Source organism: Puma concolor, chromosome B3 (genome assembly GCF_028749965.1).
Source record: "Puma concolor isolate L17-30 chromosome B3, mPumCon1.1.hap2, whole genome shotgun sequence".
NCBI lineage: Eukaryota > Metazoa > Chordata > Mammalia > Carnivora > Felidae > Puma > Puma concolor.
This window is the reverse complement of record NC_141672.1, coordinates 100,497,419-100,516,798: the sequence shown is the minus strand read 5'-3', so window position 1 is coordinate 100,516,798 and position 19,380 is coordinate 100,497,419. Positions and strand designations below refer to the sequence as shown.

At 36.3% G+C, this 19,380-nt stretch overlaps 1 protein-coding gene across 2 annotated transcripts in view; it reads left to right on the top strand.

Moving 5' to 3' along the window:
• The window catches only part of NEDD4 (NEDD4 E3 ubiquitin protein ligase), a 139,276-nt gene that overhangs the window by 49,646 nt on the left and 70,250 nt on the right, over positions 1 to 19,380 (top strand). Inside the window, exon 5 of one of the 2 annotated variants that reach the window (XM_086710752.1) lies at positions 2,569 to 2,622. In XM_086710752.1, coding sequence (XP_086566878.1) covers positions 2,569 to 2,622 — 54 coding nt within the window. Of the gene's footprint in view, positions 1 to 2,568; positions 2,623 to 6,451; positions 10,645 to 19,380 lie in introns of those variants that run through there. The other variant, XM_086710751.1, reaches the window with a different exon arrangement.

Sequence of the window (19,380 nt, the reverse complement as noted above, 5' to 3'; positions counted from 1 at the left end):
AGCACTGGGTATTGTATGTAAGTGATTAATCACTGAATTCTACTCCTGAAACTAATATTGCACTGCATGTTAACTAACTAAAATTTAAATTAAAATTTTAAAAAATTAAAAAATAAGATATTAGTTGAAAAAATAAAAACAGACTCTGAAATATAGAGAACTTATGGTTACCAGAGGGAGGGTGGGTGAGAGTATGGGTGAAAGAGGTGAAAGGGATTTAAAGTACCCTTATAGTGATGAGCAGTGAGTAATGTATAGAATTGTCAAATCACTATATTTTACATATGAAACTAATATAACACTGTATGTTAACTATACTGAAATTAAAATTAAAAAATTTTTTTCAATGGGCCAAATATCAAGAAAAGTACTAAGAAAAATAGAAACATAATTGAAAAAAAATTGGTAAGAATGAAGAGAATCCAAGTAAATTAACTGAATAAATGTGTATCAAACTTTGCTGTCTAATATCAAAAAATGCAACTTTTGTTAACTTGCCATTGGAGTACTTTACGTATCTTGCTCTAAATGAGGCCACTATGAAAATTTCGAAAATAAAGACCACATTTACTTTTAATAATTCCTTCTTTTCACTAGTATGTATTTTGTATATTTTAATGGTATTTAAAAATTATTTATGTATTTATTTTGAGAGAGACAGAGACAGAGAATAGGGGAGGGGCAGAGAGAGAATCCCAGGCAGGCTCCATGCTCAGCTTAGAGCCCAACTCAGGGCTTGACCCCATGACCCTGAGAGCATGTCCTGAGCCAAAATCAAGAGTTGGACACTCAACTGACACAGCTACCCAGGCACTCCTTAATGGCATTTTTTATATATGTGTATTGCAGTTGTATCTTCATTGTAAACACTAAATGATATGGATTGAACCTGTAGTCCTACCTAATGCTTTCTCCTATGAAATATATATATTTTTAATGTTAATACAATTACTTGTTTTTACTTTTTGGATCATTTACCTCAAATTTTCTTTTTTTTTTTTTTTAACTTAGAGAGGCTGTATTACTTAGTAATTAAGAGCATATAGTTTGAAATTAGTCTGCCTAGATTAAAATAAGAATTCTACCTCTTGGGGTGCCTGGGTGGCTCAGTCGTTTAAGCGTCCGACTTCAGCTCAGGTCACGATCTCACGGTCCGGGAGTTCGAGCCCCGTGTCGGGCTCTGTGCTGATGGCTCAGAGCCTGGAGCCTGCTTCCAATTCTGTGTCTCCCTCTCTTTCTGCCCCTCCCCCGTTCATGCTCTGTCTCTCTCTGTCTCAAAAATAAATAAACGTTAAAAAAAATTAAAAAAAAAAGAATTCTACCTCTTGATAATTCTTAGAAAAAGAAGTCATCAGACTGTGTATTTAAGGTTAGTAAATTTTATACTTTACTGAATGTATCCTATATCCTATACTTCAGTTTTAAAAAATTAATGCCTCTCTCCCCCAAGAGTTATACAATGTGGTGACCCTGAGTATGCTGTTGCAGGCAAAATTAAGATTATGTTCTCAGAAGGACATAAGGGAGACTGGACATTGGCTTAGGTATCTAAATATATTTTTCACACTTATTGGACCTTTTGCTGAAGACTGTCAATATTTTTAACATGTAAACCAAAGTTTTAAAATATCACAGTGTTTAATGTAATGTATTTATTCTCATAGGGAAAAAATCAACTTAAATGTGAGAATTTTTTGTATGTCATCTTAATCTCTGGTATAAAAATTATTAAAGATTTTCTTCATATTTGGTATTTAGTAGATATTAACTCGATGTCGAAATATCTCAGCAAACATGAAAGCATCAGCTTTGAAAAATAAAATACTGCACATTAATTTTTATTTATACTGTAAGTGAAAACTAAGTGTTTACTTTTTGACTGCTTGTGTCTATGTAGTAGAAGCAACAAATGGTTCTATAAAGTCATTACTAAAAAGGACTCAGAAAACTAGTTTCCATAAAGTCAGTATCCACTTTGGGTAGTTCTACCTTGATAAATGAGGAGTCAGTAAATAAAATTTATAATAAGTTAAAACATAACCCATATATAAATATATATATGTATATATATTTAAGTTTATTTATTCATTTTGAGAGAAAGAGAGAGAGTGTGCACACAGGGGAGGGGCAGAGAGAGAGGGAGAGAGAGAGAATCCCAAACAGGCTCTGCGCTGGCAGTGAGTTCAAGAGCAATGAGATCATGCCCTGAGCCTAAACCAAGAGTCGGTCGCTCAACCAACTGAGCCACCCAGGCACCCCTATAACCTATTTTTTTAAGTACTTGCAAATATCTAAATAATTTTTTTGACATTTTATTTTCCTTTCTTTCATTCTATTTTAGAAAAAATGTAAAAATAAGCACCCAAATCCACTTCATTGTTACGGTAAAGCTGTTAGAAAATGGGTGACGGAGGATTGGTTTGCTTTTGTATTAAGTGTCTCGTATAATTTAAAATACACCTAAATAGAATTAGGAAATGGCAACATTTTCAAGAATTTATCTCAGAGTCCGTAAGTTGATTGATGTTCACTTGTTTTTAAAGAAAGGTTGTGTTTTTCTTAACTTAGGTCCATCCTCAGCAGCACCGGCTTCTATTTGAAGTATTTGATGAAAATCGATTGGTAAGTTATGTTGCACTAGTGTGATGCAAAGCCAGGGTATATCTCAGTAGAGCAGAGGAAATACGCTGGGAATCTGTGATGTAAGAGATGACTTGGGGTGGTTATGGAGGCTCTGGGCAAAAAGGAGAGGTGGATACATTTTTTTTTTCCTTCTTGGTGCTACTTTCTACCCTTCCATTCTCCTCCCAGGCACCTCTCTTGATTGCCAGTTCTCACCAGATTACAGTCTTACTCAAGACCTGTTGTGGCAGGTGATGGGATAGCAGGAAAGCTGGCCACATTGTCTTGCCTTCCCTCACCCTCATCCAGCGTGGCCTGATGGGTATGCACAGGCTCTGGGAAACTTCTCCCTGAGCGGCTGCACCTGTGCTTCCTCCTTGCAGTGGATTTCTTCTGTTACTTGTATGTACTTACATGTCTCATGCCTTCTCCTCTTCCCACTCTTCTGCAAAGGAAGACTGTCCTCTTTACACTGATAAAGCCTCTAAAGGACTGCGAGCTCTTACAGAGGCAAAGAAAAAAAAGGGCAAAGTTAAACCTGATTTTATGTTTGTGAAATGATAGTTCTGATTCCTCATCTCCTAAAGACTATCTTGAAGTCCTATCCTTTTCCTAATTTTGTCTCTTAGGAATACTATTTTACATGTTCTCCTTAGCATCTTTTCAAAATTTTTTTAAATTAAAAAAAATTTTTTTAATGTGCATTTATTTTTAAGAGAGAGAGAGCATGCAAGGGTGGGGCAGAGAGAGGGAGATAGAGGATCTGAAGCAGGCTCCACCCTGACAGCAGAGAACCCAGTGTGGGGCTCGAACTTACAAACTATGAGATCATGTCTTGAGCCAAAGTTGGATGGATGCTTAACTCACTGAGCCACCCAGGCATCCCCAAATCTTCTTCTTAGCATCTTACATATATATTTTAAACCTGTAAAATTTGAACATAAAATTTGAACATAAAAAAAGAACAGTGTTATGTAAGGCATATCAGTTATTAAACAGAGGCACCAAAAAAGAAATGTTCACTTCTTAGCTAACTAAGAAACAGGATTTTTAAAATTTGTTTTTAGTGTTGGACTACATGACATGTTTTTTTCCCTCAAGAAATGATAACTATACTACTAATGGAAGATACTGAAATTAAAATATATTAATTAGCCTCATAATAAGCAAAAGGGCGTTTTTATTGCCAAAGGAGACTGATCACTAACTGCAATCTAACTCTTTAAGGCTGAGTGATATGACAGATGTTGAAGATTTGCTTATCAGATATGGTCATATGCAGAAATGTTTGTTTTCTGCTTGTATTTTTGCATTTTCTATAGAATAGAGATTTTTTATTCCTTCTGTCTCTACAGATTTGTTTTCCTTCTAGATGGGGCCAGGTAGAATGTACTATTTGTGTTTTTTAAATCATAAAATAAACATATAGAAAAGTTATGTAATATAAATCTTTTTTTAAAATAATATGACGAATACCTATGCACTTACAACTCAACTTAAGAACTAGAACATTACCAAACTCTACAACCCTCACTTCCCCTCCCCAATCACATCTCCTTTTCTTCCCTCGCACATAGTAGACATTGTCCTGAATATTGTGCTTATCATTTCTTTGCCTTCAAAAATTGTTCATCCTATACATATGTACCCCCTGAGTATAGTTTTTTTTTGCATATTTTTGAATTTATTAAAATAGTATCACTGTGAATACATCCCTCTGTGGTATGTTAACTAAGGTATGCCATTTAGGGTATCAATTCTGTTGGATACTCTGCTCTCAATTAGAAATACAGCTTTTCTCAAGAAGCTTGCTTTACTAGGAAAAGGGAGCAAGAAATCATTAGAACAGGGTGGTGTGTGTCATTCTAAGCCTCTGATTTGTTGTTAGTCCTAGCAGGTAATTGAAGTATTACCTATTACCTGAGATGTCATAGAAACTATAGCCATTGGTAGAGTAAGAGGGTTGATTGTATGGCAGTAAATGTCCTGTGCCTCTGTAAGTGTCATTTGTGTTTATTCTTGTATAGCATTCACAACAAAATTAAGAACATATCCTTTTCCTAACAAATACTCTCTGGAAATGTACAACAAAGAGCAACGGATAAAATCTTAGGCAGATAATTTCTAGTCCTGTGGAAAATGTTTGTCATATAAGTGACATTTGTTTTGAAAAAGAGTATTCTTGGGTGCCTAGGTGGCTCAGTCAGTTGAGTGTCTGACTTTGGCTCAGGTCACGATCTCATGGCTTGTGAGTTTGATTGAGCCTTGTGTCAGGCTCTGTGCTGACAGCTTGGAGTCTGGAACCTGCTTCAGATTTGATTTTAGGAATTGGGTCATGTGGTTGTGATTGGGTCATGTGGATTCTGGCAAGTCTGGAATCTCTAGGACAGGGCTAACAGGTTGAATATTCAGGTAAGAGTTGATGTCACAGTCTTGATTCTGAAACCTGTAGGGCAGGCAAGCAAGCTGGAAACTTAGGCAGAGTGTCTATGTTGTAATCTTGAAGTCCAATTGCTTCTTCAGGAAACCTGGCTTTGCTTTTTTTTTTTTTTTTAAAAAAGACCAGCTTTTCAGTGTTTATTTATTTTTGAGACAGAGACACAGCATGAATGGGGGAGGGTCAGAGAGAGAGGAAGGCACAGAATCTGAAGCAGGCTCCAGGCTCTGAGCTGTCAACACAGAGCCCGATGCGGGGCTCGAACTCACGGACTGTGAGATCATGACCTGAGCCGAAGTCGGACACTTAACCAACTGAGCCACCCAGGTGCCCCTGGCTTTGCTTTTTAAGGCCGTTAGCTGATAGCATGAGGCCCATCACATTATGGAAGGTAATCTGCTTTAGTCAAAATTTACTGAATTAAGTGTTTTTTTTTTTAATTTTTTAACATTCATTTATTTTGAGAGAGACAGAGACAGAGAGAGAGTGCAAGCAGGGGAGAGGCAAAAAGAGAGGGAGGCACAGAACCTGAAGCAGACTCCGGGCTCCGAGGTGTCAGCACAGAGCTGGAAGCTGGGCTCCAACTCACAAACTGCAAGATCATGACCTGAGCCGAAGTTGGTTGCCTAACTGACTGAGCCACCCAGGCACCCCATGAATAAATGTTAATCACATCTGAAACATATCTTCATAGCAACATCTAGCCTACTGTTTGACCAAACAGTTGGGCAAAAGAGCCCAGCCACATTGACACATACAATTGTTCATCACAGTGGACTCTGGCTTTCAAATTTCTAATCAATGATTAGTGTCATCCAGCGTCTATCCCTGACATTTAATCACATTATTTTCTGTGTAGATAATCAATAACCAAACATCTCAGAATGTGGGGTCCTGAGCTTCAATCTAATCCTCAGATATTATGCATTTCATTCCAGAGTATGAAATTCTACAGGACTTGCATAGGTTCCTCCCCGATGAGGGTGTGACCGCTCTCCACCTCTTCTTTTGGAATTGATGCTCCTCTTGGAATCTGTTTGGCTAAGGGGCTACATTCTACCCCAGGCTCTCCACTGAACTGCTGTAATGGTGGTACAGATCCTGTGCAATCCCAGCCCAGAACCAGCAATACAAATTCTTTAGCCTGTCTGCAGTTTAAACTCAGACTGGCAGGCTGGAAAGTGCATATCATTCTCTTGCCTTACTTTTCCTTGTCTTAAGCCCCCTCTTTAAAAATTTTCAATCATCATTCCTTCCGATCCAGCTGTGGTGCTTTTCAATATTTCTTTAATATTCAATTTAATTTTCTTCAATATTCAGTATTTCCAGTAATAGCTGAATCAACTTTTATTTATTTTTTAACGTATACTTATTTTTGAGGGAGTGGGGAGGGAGGGGCAGAGAGAAGGAGACAGAGGATCCAAAGCAGGCTCCGCACTGTGAGCGCAGAGCCTGTTGCAGGGCTAGAACTCACGACAGTGAGATCATGACCTGAGCCTAAATAAAAAATCGGACGCTTAACCGACTGAGGCATCCAGACACCCCTGGATCAACTTTAAAAAAAAATTCCTGAAAGAAAGCATTAGGCACTCAGAGTAAGTGTGACCATCCATCCATTTAATCTCCTCCCTGGTGTTACTTAGTGTTTTCTTGGCGTTGAACATGAGCCCAGAAATGTCCCAAGAAATGTGTGGCTACGGTCCTCATGGTCTGGAAGCTTGATACCTAGTTAGGGGACATGAAACTGATGCTTCTGGAGAAGCTTACCAAAGAGAAAACATTTATCTAGCCAAATACCTGAGGTTCATTATTTTATATCAACAACCGGAGGAGTTTAACTAGAAGCTTTAGGCCACAGGTATGAGCAGTTAGATCCTATTAATTAGCCTATTAGAAGTGTTTGTTCTTTAAGCTATGAGACCCCTAACTTAATTCAAGAAGAAAAGCTGAAGTCATTTGAAGGCAAAGTGAAAAGATTAGGACTGTTCCTTCTATAAGGAAAGAGGATTATAGGGAATATTTCCTGAAGTCTGTAAAATCGTAAAGGAGGTAGATTATATAAAACCAAAATAATATAATAATTGTATTGCTAAGTTTGCGATTATTGTACACATTCCAAAGCATAGTGCTGTATCATTCTAGTCAGAAATATAATTTCACAAATTCCGTATTTCTATTTTATCATATCTTAATTGATTAAAAATACTGTTTAGAAGACTGTGATTGAGAACAGATCTATCTTAAGGCATTTTCTTTTTTAAACAAAGTGCAAGTATATGTTTTACATATTTGCTTTTACTTAGGAAAAAATCTTACTTAGAAAAATACAACTTGGGTGTAGTACCATGTGGTGTAAACAACTGAACTATTTTACTTTTCACTCTCCTATGAATGAGTCAGTATATATTTATTACTGGAGTTCCAGCTATAAAATTCAGGTAAGGGGTTTAAATATACCCTAGAGTATTATTTAAAAATAACTTTGTTTCTTTCAAATAGAATACCAAACTTGGTCTATGACATTTGGGGGAGAATTAAAATATTAAACTTTTATTACCTAGTAAACTGAAAATAAAGTAAAGGTTAAATAAATACAAAGCAGAAAAAATATATATACAAAATCACAAGCTCTTGGAGAACAAACAGTCTACTGTTCTGTACTGTGGGAGCTCTATCAGCAGTAGTAACTAATTCCACCTCGAGGGCAATGCTAGTACTCAAAAATGTAAACAAGTATGGACTTTGTTTATACAAAGAAATATGCAGCTTGGTTTGTATTTCTCTCTAGATATCAAACAGCTACATGGATTGTTTCAACACACCAGTAGAGGCCAGCAAAGAGCTCTTAGAGTTTTCAGAACAGAATTGGCATTGAGATATGTTTATTTGATGTGTTAAATCCTTTTTAGACTTCTTTACTTACCACAACACTCTCTTAAGTGAATGAATTGCAGAGACAGTGGAATAAAATATCTTGTGTGCTCAAACTATATTGGGGTATAGTTTTTCTGTCTAATCTGCATATATTTTTAATGGAATGTTTGCTTAGGCTATTTCTTGGCAGAGTTGTAATAGTCAAAATATAAATGGCATCATTTAAAGACTGTACTACTTGGCTGGAAAAGGCCTTAAAATTACAGGAGAAAATGCTTGGTGACAGCTTCTCTTAAACCTTTCTTTCTCAGACCTATGCTCAATTTTTCAATAGTATTACTAAGCTAATTTTGTATTGCTCTCCTTAAGCTTTCACTTTTTATAAGTAGGGTTTTGGAAGCTAAAATACTTATCTATTTGATTTAATGCTAGAGTTTTAATTCAGAACCCCAAAGTTTTAGTATTTCCAAATTTATACAACTGTTTGAATTTACTCATTAAAAAAAACTAACAGAATATATGCCTTTCTACATCAACTGACTTGATGAGATTCCCTACTCTGGCTACTATTTGGAAATTCAATCCTTGATTTGATACTCAATTACATGGGGTTTCATTCCTACCAACTTCCTGTAATTCTATCCTTATGGGTAAAAATATTAGTGGTCAAACTCTGCTGGAGAAAGTATAGGCACTGTGATTCACATAGTTAAATGTTCATTTAGTAGAGCTGGAGTGAAAAAATACTGTTTCAACTTGAAACGCTAGAAGATTGTTGTTCTTGTGTTACTCATTCATGCAAATTGGAGAAGGTATAATTGAAACAAGGTTGGCAGTGTTTGAGGCAGTGTGCTGCAGCTGAGCTCAGCTTAAAGGTCGCTGGAAATCAAGTGCTTTGTAAGTGAAGGCATTTTGACTACACGCGATTCAAAAATATTTGGAAACGTCAGTCTCAGGAATGGGTCGTCTTTTTCTTTCTATGATATCTGGTATCTAAGGTTTTACTTAGGATAAAGACTACTACTTAAGAGCTCTTTTAGGCACCACAAATGATTTTTTCCTTCGATGCAGTGCAGCTGCTTCTAGCCTGTCTCCCGACAGAGATCTTTGTTATGACTTTCAGCCCTTAACATGTTTGGAAATGAGAACAAATGGCACAAAGCTTACGATTGCACTTTGCAGCCAGAAGAAGCAATACTTATCCTTTGTCAGAGACCTCCGGAGATGATCTGGATAACAATGTTCACATGTGCTTCAAAAGACCAACACGGATTTCAACGTCTAACGTTGTTCAAATGAAGCTGACTCCTAGACAGACTGCACTAGCTCCGTTAATACAGGAAAACGTTAAGTCTCAGGAAAGATCATCTGTTCCTTCACCTGAAAACGTTAATAAAAAGAGCAGCTGTCTGCAGATTTCACTACAGCCAACAAGGTACAGTGGATGTCTTCAGTCTAGCAATGTCTTAGCTGATGGTGATGATGCTTCATTTATGTGTGTCTTGAAGGACGGTATTTACAACAATGCTGTGGCTGATAATGAACTGAATGCTGTGAATGATGGTAACCATGTAGGCAGTTCTGCCCTTCGCAGCAGTAGCCTTAGTAACTGTTCCACCAGCGAGAATGGGTCTTACAGCAGCAATGGTAGTGATTATGGATCATGCACAAGTATCACAAGTGGTGGTTCCTACACAAACAGTATCATCAGTGACAGCAGTGGTTATACTTTTCCACCAACTGATGATACTTTTCTTGGTGGAAATTTATCTTCCGACAGCACCTCCAACAGAAGTGTGCCATACAGGAATACTACTCCCTGTGAAATTTTTTCAAGAAGTCCAAGTACCGTTCCCTTTGTCCAGGATGACTTGGAGCACGGACTAGAAATTATGAAATTGCCAGTGAGCAGGAACTCGAAAACTCCACTAAAACGTTGTTCATCCTTAGTCATTTTTCCTAGGAGTCCTTCAAATACCCCACCAACTTCTCCAACAAGTACAGATATTCTTCCAAGCAAAGGATCCTATCAAACCTCACACCAGTTTATAATTTCTCCTAGTGAATTTGCCCACAGTGAAGATGGTCCTGGTGCTAAGGGATTTCTTTCAACAGCTGTCAATGGACTTCGGTTATCTAAAACAATCTGTACTGCCGGAGAAGTAAGAGACATACGACCACTTCACAGGAAGGGCTCATTACAAAAGAAAATTGTTATTGCAAATAACAGTCCGAATCAGACTATCTGTGAAAAGTCATCTGAAGGATATTCTTGTGTTTCAGTGCATTTCACCCAACAAAAAGCACCTACGTTAGATTGTGAAACAGCAAATGGTGATTGTAAACCAGAGATGTCAGAAATTAAGCTTAATTCTGATTCAGAGTGCAGTAAGCTTATGCATAGGACATCTGCACGTTTACCATCCTCCCAAAATGTAGATTACCAAATAAATATCAATGGACAGTTGGAAAGACCAAATTTACAGATCAACAAAAATCATGCTGTTTTACAAAGAAGTATTTCATTGGGAGGAACTTATCCAAATGTTTCCTGTTTATCCAGCCTTAAGCACAATTGTTCTACGGGGGGACCATCGCAATTACTCATAAAGTTTGCATCTGGAAATGAAGATAAAGTTGATAATTTATCAAGAGACAGTAACAGAGATTTCACAAATAAACTATCTAATTCTTTAAAGCATTCTTGTAAGGTAAGTTTCCTTTGGTCTTGGTAAATGTTAATTTATTCTGGAAAAGCTTTATGGACTATTTGGTTAAAATTTATTATAACTTAGCAGTTTTATGTACTTCCCTGGTCCTTAGCTAACAAGTGTTTTACAGTCCTAATCTTTGTATTTGTAAATCTGAAGAACCCCCAATAGTTTATAGCTCTATTTGTTATTTTACCAGTGTTGAAAACGTGCATTAAAAAAAAAAAAAACTTTCCAAAGTGATTTAGGCCATGACACATTTCTGTTGCATAAAAACAAGCTTTAAATAATAATTTATTTTGTTAACATTTTTACCTTGGTGTTTTTTTTTCCTCCAGTAACATGGCATTTTAATATCTAATTCCATATTTTATTCCCACTTTCAAAAATGTTCATTTAGTATTCTTCCCTCCTTAATCATTGTGAAACTAAGTAAAATATAGAATGCTTATTTAAAATATTAAACAATAAAAAGCCTACGTAAAAATGTGAAAATATTGTTGCAAATGAACACAGAGAAAATGTTTCTCTAAAATATATGTATTTATTAGAACATTGATAAAAACTCTTATGCTGCACGTTTAAAGCAGAGGAAAGATAAATGGCATTTGCATTTGTATATAGCCTTAACCACAGGAATTTTGTTTCCACCCGGATTTTCCTTTAGCTACCAGTTAAGACTGCCTTCTAAAATTTAACTCAGTCTTTCAACAATATTCAATTTTAAATTTTATATTTTTTGAATTTGGTTTCAATTGCTAGGCATTTCCCATACTTTTCTAGTTACTTTATTAATTTGTTATTTTGATAATTTTGTTTATTATATTAGCAATTTAACTCTAATGAATCTTAACCAAAACAGTTCTTTGTATAATTGAGTCTTTCCAAAGTATTTGAACTTAAATAGATTTTCCAAAGTATTTGAACTTAAGTAGATTTTTAAAATTTTCTGTATTTGTAAAGTCTTGCCAGATTCCAGGAAATTAAAATTTTTTTCTGGCTAAACCAATTCTAGATGACACTACATAATAGTTTAGGGGGGGAAAAACCCTTATCTGTTTATCTGTGTTTATATAACACACAATATCTACATTAAAAAAAATTTTTAAACATCTGGACAAAGAGGTTTAGGTAAATAAAATATCAAGTAGTTGATAGTTTTCTCTCTTTTGAAATCTCATAAATAAAATGCCCAGAGGTTAATATAAACAACTACTTTATTGAAGATGAATAAAGATTAGATTTCCAGTTCTGACCTATGTTTTAGGATTATTTCATTTATGGAACTTTAAAAAAAACAACTTTTAGATTATAATCCATCAAACTGTTTTGCCCTCAAAAGAAAGCAATGAAGTGACACTATAAAGAAACATATTAATAACTTGCTAATTGAATTGTACCTTGTAAACTTATTATACATTTAATGAAATAATTAATCTGAAAGGAATAATTAACCTCAAAATATTTGTGAATAAATATATTTATAGAAATAGCCTTAAAATAGTTTATTTTTGCGGTAATGTTATAGTTTGTTATTAATGATGCTTTTGAAAAAGAGGTATTTTTAATGTTTTTTAATAAAGTGTGACTAAATGCCTTTTGCATAGCTAAAAATATACACTTCTATTAGTTTTATTTAATTTAGGTAAGCTAACTTAAATATTTTTTTTTGTGACAGCCAAATGTCTAGCTTTGTGCAGATTCTATTTTTTGTTGGGATTATTGGATTATAAATAGTTCGTAAGTGTGCAGTTTGGTGGAGAGCTTTAAAGTGTCCCTCCATTTAATATTTATGAAACAACTCTTTATAAAAGTATTGGTAAGCAACCTAGTGACCATTAAATTCAACATATACTAGATCTAAATTGATCTAATTGATTGGTAAGGGTTGTTTTACGAGGAAAATGCTAGTGTTGTTTTTTCTAAATTTAGCAGTGGCAACAATAATGGGTTTTAGAAATAATCCTGTGTTTATCAATAATTATATATTAATCTAATTATAGTGGTATATTGTAACTCATTTATAAATAAACAGCTCCCAAAATATTTCCCATGACTCCAGTTAGTCTGGGTTAGTATTCTGATATGCTGAGTCTGGATTCACATTTAACAAGTTGATATTAGAGTAGCATTTAGTAATGTCAGCTATCTGTACTGAGCAGCCATGAAATTAAATCACTGCTTTGGTCAGGGACCCTGGTTTCTAAAGCACTGACAGTCTACGGATTCTTTTCTTATGTGTTTAGCTACTAGTCTCTAGCAGCATAGTATCCAGTTTCTAGTTCTCTACAATAACAGCTCATTAATGGCTAATTTTTAAAATCTACTGAGAACTTTTTCCTGTATCTGCAACAGGGCTCTGTTCTGTGTTTACAATAGAATGAAAATGGGACTTTGTAGTCTGTATGATAATGTTTATTTTATTCATTTGCTATCAAAGAACATAACAATAACCAGCATGTGTTTATTATATATACTTTCTGAAATAATGACTTTTGATCTGAAAGTAGATATTTGATATTTTCACATGGTGTGTAATATTTTGTCAGCTCAGTCAAGAAGTAGTTTTTATCTAGTTACCAAAATTACTCTTCATATTTCTAAGCTCTATATAATGGTTTACTCATTATTATTTTATTTTTTCCTACCTATTGTTTTCTAAATCTCCCATGTTATGTTGTAAGGATGCTCAGAGATTTTGTTACCCTATTATTTAAAATACCTTAGCATTTTGCCCAAGTTTGTACATGTCCTCATTCTTCACATACATGCATGTTTTTTATCCCATACTTTGGCTTTATGTTTTATTCTCTTTGTTATAAAATTTTTTCTTCATTTTCTGTTGCTTCATCCCAGGGAGGTAAATTGTTCAAGCCTAGTGTAATAGAACTTTAAAAAACTATGTCTTAATTATTTCAAAAGCGTTTAACACTAATCTCAAGATTAGACATTTCAACAATTTATTTACTTGTTCTTACTAAAATAAGTGTTTTAAATATATATTTGTTTTAGAGTTCCATTTTTTTCTCTGCCCTTATTAACTCCAGCAGAATATTTAGAAACATTTGGTTAAATTTATTTTGAACAACACTGAAACTTTCCTATAAAATCCAATATTGTTTATAAACATTGACTCTAAAGCCATGATGCAACATTTTGAGTGACCAGTCTTAGAAATTTGGTAAGAAATGTATGCTTGTGAATGTATAGCTCTTAGAACTGAGAAACTGTGATGTTAACTTCAGAGTTGTTTAGGGAGCTGAATTGTTTGCTTCTGAAACACTTTCTACTTCTCCATAGATATGATTTCTTTAATCCATTCATCTAGCACACAGCTGAGTGCCTACTCTTTGCCAGGCACTCACCCAAGCCCTGGGAATAAAAGATAATAAAATATAGTCTCGACTTGAGGGAACTCCCATGCTAGTAATAGAGACACACTGGTAAACAAACAAACAAGCAGAAATTCAGTCTAATATGTGATGTGCTAAAATAGAGGTGTGTATGAGAAAGTAAAAAAGGTGCAAGAATTCTTGTCTGGAGGAGATGACCTGGTTGGTAGAGAAGGCTTCACAGAGGTGGTGACATTTGAGCTGAGTCTTGGTAGGTGAGTTGGAGTTCACCAGGCAGAGAAAGCAAGGATATTCTAGAGCAAGGATCACCAGTCTCAGCACTGTTGACATTTTGGGCTGTATACTTTTTGTTGTGGGGGCACTGCCTTGTGCCTTAGGTGTTCAGCAGCATCTCTGGCCTCCACCCACTAGATGCGAGTAGCACCCCTCTCCTCTAGTTGTAGTAATCAAAAAATGTCTCCGGATATTGCCAAGTGTCCACTAGGGGCAAAACTGACCTCTGTTGAGAATCATCGCTCTAAGCAGAAGCAGCTGCACTTACAAGGCTAGAGGCATGAAAGGGTCACACCGTAAATAGTTCAGTGTGAGTCAAGCACAGGGAGTCCAGGGATGTAGGAGGAGATGATACACTAGAAGTGGGTTGGACTTTCATTGGGTGTAGTACCTCATGCTGAAGAGAAAACAGGGTGTCTCTTGCTAACTGACAATAGTTAGGCAAAGGAAATCTATCTGAGAGTGTATGATGTGCTCATTTTTATGTTTTTAGATGATAAATTCTTACGACACCGTGGATTATAAATGAACCAAAGTATCTTAATTTGGATGACTAGGTGAATGGTGATGTCATGAACTAAGACAGAGAATCCAGGAGAAAGACAGGTTGGGAGGGCCAAGAAGAAATCAGGCATTATTAGGCTCATGTATTAAGAGGGTGGTATTAAGTGTGTTAAGTGCATATGTTAAGTGCTGCTGTCAAGTAGGGCTGTTGGAGATACAGAATCAGGATTCAGGAGAGAAGAGAGAGCTGGAAATGTAGCTTGGGAGTTACCAGTTAGTTAAGGCCTTAGGTAAGGATGAACTAAAAAGCACAAAAGTGAGTTGGGAGTGGGTGGTAAATCAGAATTCTGGGGACCACCAGCTTTGGGAAGACAGTGGAAGAAGGAATAATCAGGAGACTAAGAAAAGAGCCACTGGAGGGACAGAAAGGCCAGGAGAGCAGGGAAGCCCAGAAGTCAAGGGAAAATTCAAGGAGGGCAGCATATAGCACCACAGAGCCTATGCATCCACTGATGTGGCAGTTAGGAGTTCCTTGGTGACTTTAGCAAGAGCGGGTTCAGGAGGATAGTGTGAAAGCCTGGTTGAAGAAAGAATGCAACAGGTAAGGAAACAGAAAGACTTGTTCAATGTCATAAAAGAGGCATGAGTTAGTGTAGGCACAATATGTATTTAATGGCTGGTATAAAGAAGACATGGTATTGGGTGGATGTAAATGCACGAGACAAATTCTCTGTCCATGAGGATATTACAGCCTGTTCTCTAGGGGGGGGAAGGCTTATATCTCTGTTCTTTTACCTTTGAACCACAGAATAAGTGAACATGAGCAGTGAAACCAGAAATGGAGATTCAGTAATCTGAGATGAAAGAACACATTAGAAGAGAAAACTTAATGCTGCCTATGAATAGTCACAGCTCATTTTGAACAGCGTTATTCTTAACTTTCTCATCACTCTCTGTACCACCAAAAAGGAGACAAAACAAACACAGAGATTCCACATAGAAAGCAAGTCAGGGTTGAAGGTCTGTTGCTACACACTACTTGGAAAATAGGCATTTCTGTCTTTCTGTCACAGGCTTCTTCCAGGATACGTAGCCCACCATGTCCTAGGAGTTGTGAGGACTCACTCTTCTGGGTTCCCTCTCCCTTTGCATTTGGTCACAGTGAACTGGCGAGACCGGGAGAAGTCAGGACCAGGACCAGAACCAGGCAGGAGGGGCTAGGCAGAGTCCCTGCATGTGGCCAGCCTGTGTGTTGAGGTCAGCAGGGTGGTTAGCAGGAGTGAATGAATGCTAAGAATGGGAACCAATGATCTTGTCGGCATATCCAGGAAATACCTGAAGTATTGCTCAAGTGTGTGGTTCAGAATTCTTTGTTGGCCATGTGTGAGACCAGAAGACTATAATCAGATGAAGACAGACACTTAGCAGTAGAAGAAAGCATGTCAAAACAAGAGGTGAGAAAATCTGTCCCAGCTCAGTGAGATATTTTAGGGAAGACTTTCAACATGGGAACAATTGTTGAAAAGCAATTTTACCTACACTGAGATTTAATAAAACTTCTTAGATATAACTAGAGCAGATCTGAGCATGTGTAAGGCTAAGCAGGTACCTGGCTTATGCACGTTGTAGTTCAGTTCATGGTCTAGTAACAACAAAGAACTTCTTGACCAAGTAAATCCATGATGTTTCTAGTTAGGCTCTAGGATATCTATGGAGGTGACAGGCGGGGGGAACATCAGGCTTTCTCTTGATGCAGGTGTATTACAAAACCAAAACACTGAAACATTTTGTGATTTTCCATAATAGAAAAATATTACCAGGCAAAAACCAATTTACATCAAGTGTATTTGTGGCACAACGGACAGTGTCTTTTAAATTCAGTTGTTTGTTAAGTACAGAAACATTCTTAACATATTTTTTTTAAGCTTTTGTCCCCCTTACAAAAGCTGAGTGTGTAACATTTTATGTTATAGCTAAAATAATATTATTCAAGACTACTTTCCTTTTTTCCCTTTCTTTCTCACACTTTTGTTGGCAAGCTGCCTTCTAATGCTTTGAAGATTGCAATTGGAAAATGCCTTAAGTTGTCAGTTGGACCAGTACTTCTCAAATTTTCATGTGCATGTACATCTCCTGAAGATCTTATTAAAATGCAGATTCTGGTTCTGTAGGTCTGGGATGCCTGATAGTACTATATTTCTAACACGCTTCTAAGGCCTATCAATACTGCTAATTTCTCAAACATAATTTGAGAAGACCATTCTCTTATGAGAACAGTAATACAATTAAAAAAATTTTTTTTAACATTTATTTATTATTGAGAGACAGCATGAGCAGGGGAGGGGCCAAGAGATGGGGAGACACAGAATCCGAAGCAGGCTCCAGGCTCTGAGCTGTCAGCACAGAGCCCGACGCAGGGCTCAAACTCACAAACCGCGAGATCGTGACCTGAGCCGAAGTCAGATGCTTAACCCACGGAGCCATCCAGGCACGCCAACAGTAATACAGTTTATAGTTGACGTATCCAATGAGTCCTTCTCCCACTTTTACATAAAGCAGAGCTAGAAGTATACTGTGGCCAGGGCCAAAATAATTTGCAAAGAATTTTAAATCTACTTAGGCTTTAGACTCATTATTGACTGAGACCATGTAATATAGAAGAGATTGTTTGGACCAAGAAACATTGAAGAGCAAGGTTGCCTACCTGTCTTATAAAAGACCTTTGATATGACTCTGACAGAATTCTAACTATTAAATTTTTCCAGGATTACATTTTAGTTTCATTTAAGACTTTAAAACTATTAGTCTATAATGTTTGGAATTCTACTTAAAGAAGTCTCTTGAATTTATAATGGCTGTAATTCTGGTTATGTTGTTCTTAAAATTGTCGCATACATTAATTTTTTCCCTCTTGGCATGAGATTTGAAAAATACTCAATTTAAATGTTATATGTTTCTTAAATGTTTTGGCTTTTTCAAGCAGTATATTCTCTCTTTCTCTTTGTAAACATTTTTAATGTTTTCAATATACTTTTCTGTTCAGTGTCAGGGTACTACTAAGAATTTTTTTTAAATGTTTATTTATTTATTTTGAGAGAGAGACAGAGAGAAAGGGAGAGAGCACTTGCTAACAGGGGAGGGGCAGAGAGACACAGAGAGAGAGAGAGAGAGAGAGAGAGAGAGAGAGAGAATCCCAAGCAGGCATCGCGCTGTCAATGCAGAGCTAGGTACTGGGCTTGATCTCACAAACTGTGAGATTATGACCTGAGCCGAAATCAAGAGGCAGACGCTTAACCGACTGAGCCACCCAGGTGCCCCACTAAGAATTTTTTAAATATTACACTGGCCTAATGTAATGAATTGAAACACTATATATAATCAGTGCTTACTTATGAACTGTTCTTTTGATAACTCTATAAGGAGAAAATGTAGAAATCATTTATATATAACTTTGTAATGCTTAAAAGTATATATTACTTCTTAATTATGAAGCAGTACATGAAAATCTTAGAAACTGCCCTTCCTTTGGAACAGTTTAAGAAATCTTATCGGTAGCTGGGTTTTTGTAGACTTTGTAGCTGTTCTTGGCTTAGCCTGCTTTTAGGGAGCCAAATAAGATATTAAACATTTCGGGTAAGAAATGGGGAAAAGGAAGCATAGCAAGAAAATAGTTAAAGAAAGGGAGATAGAAATAGATGGGCAAGCAAGCAGATAGACAAATGTAAATTTTCTAGAATTGATCAGAGAAGAATTCTAGAGAAAGGATTAAACAAATGGGTAATCTTTTCTTGGTTCTACTTTACTCAATTGTAATTCCCTAAGTCAGAGACTTTTTGGCTTATCCATTACTATATCCCCAGTACCTAGAACAATGTATTACTCAAAACAGACGCTCAATAAATATTTATTAAATTAATGACCAAAACTAAGAGACCCTTTGGGAGAGTAGAGATGACTGTAGAATCCTGATAGATGAGGGTGACCAGACAGCCTTGTCCAAATAGATAACTAAACTAGGATATTTAAGAGATGACTGTAATGATGAGTGGGAACTACTTGATGCTTCATCCTTTGCATGAAAGAGTGGCACTCTTAAATGAATACCTTGTCCCTGGGGTGGATGCCAATGGAATATTATGATCGTGACTCAAGGATTAGTTTCCACAGTAGAGTCTGATTCATAGCCTACATATTCCATGAACTGGTATCGTTGAAATATGTGGCTGGATGGAGGCTCAGATCAAGTTTTCTGAAAAGAAGATTGAATGGGCCAAAACTTGTCAGGGTATTTTAACAAAGGCTGTTTGACCAACTTTAAATTTATCATTGTTTAGTAAAATGATTTCATCCCAAACGATGTGAGATCTAGATTCTCAGAGTTGTTCCTGGGGTTTCAAGTAACTGTTTTAGCTAAGAATGACCTTTACCTTTTGTACCGAGGCTGAAAGACTGAACACTCTTAAACAGTCACAGAGCTTACTGGAAACTAAAGTCATCTTCAAAGCAAATGAGTTTAACAAGTATTTATCGGAAATAGAATATGTGCCTGCCCTAAGTGGCAAATATTATTCCTGACTTTGAAGAATTTACAATTTAGATGAGAAGA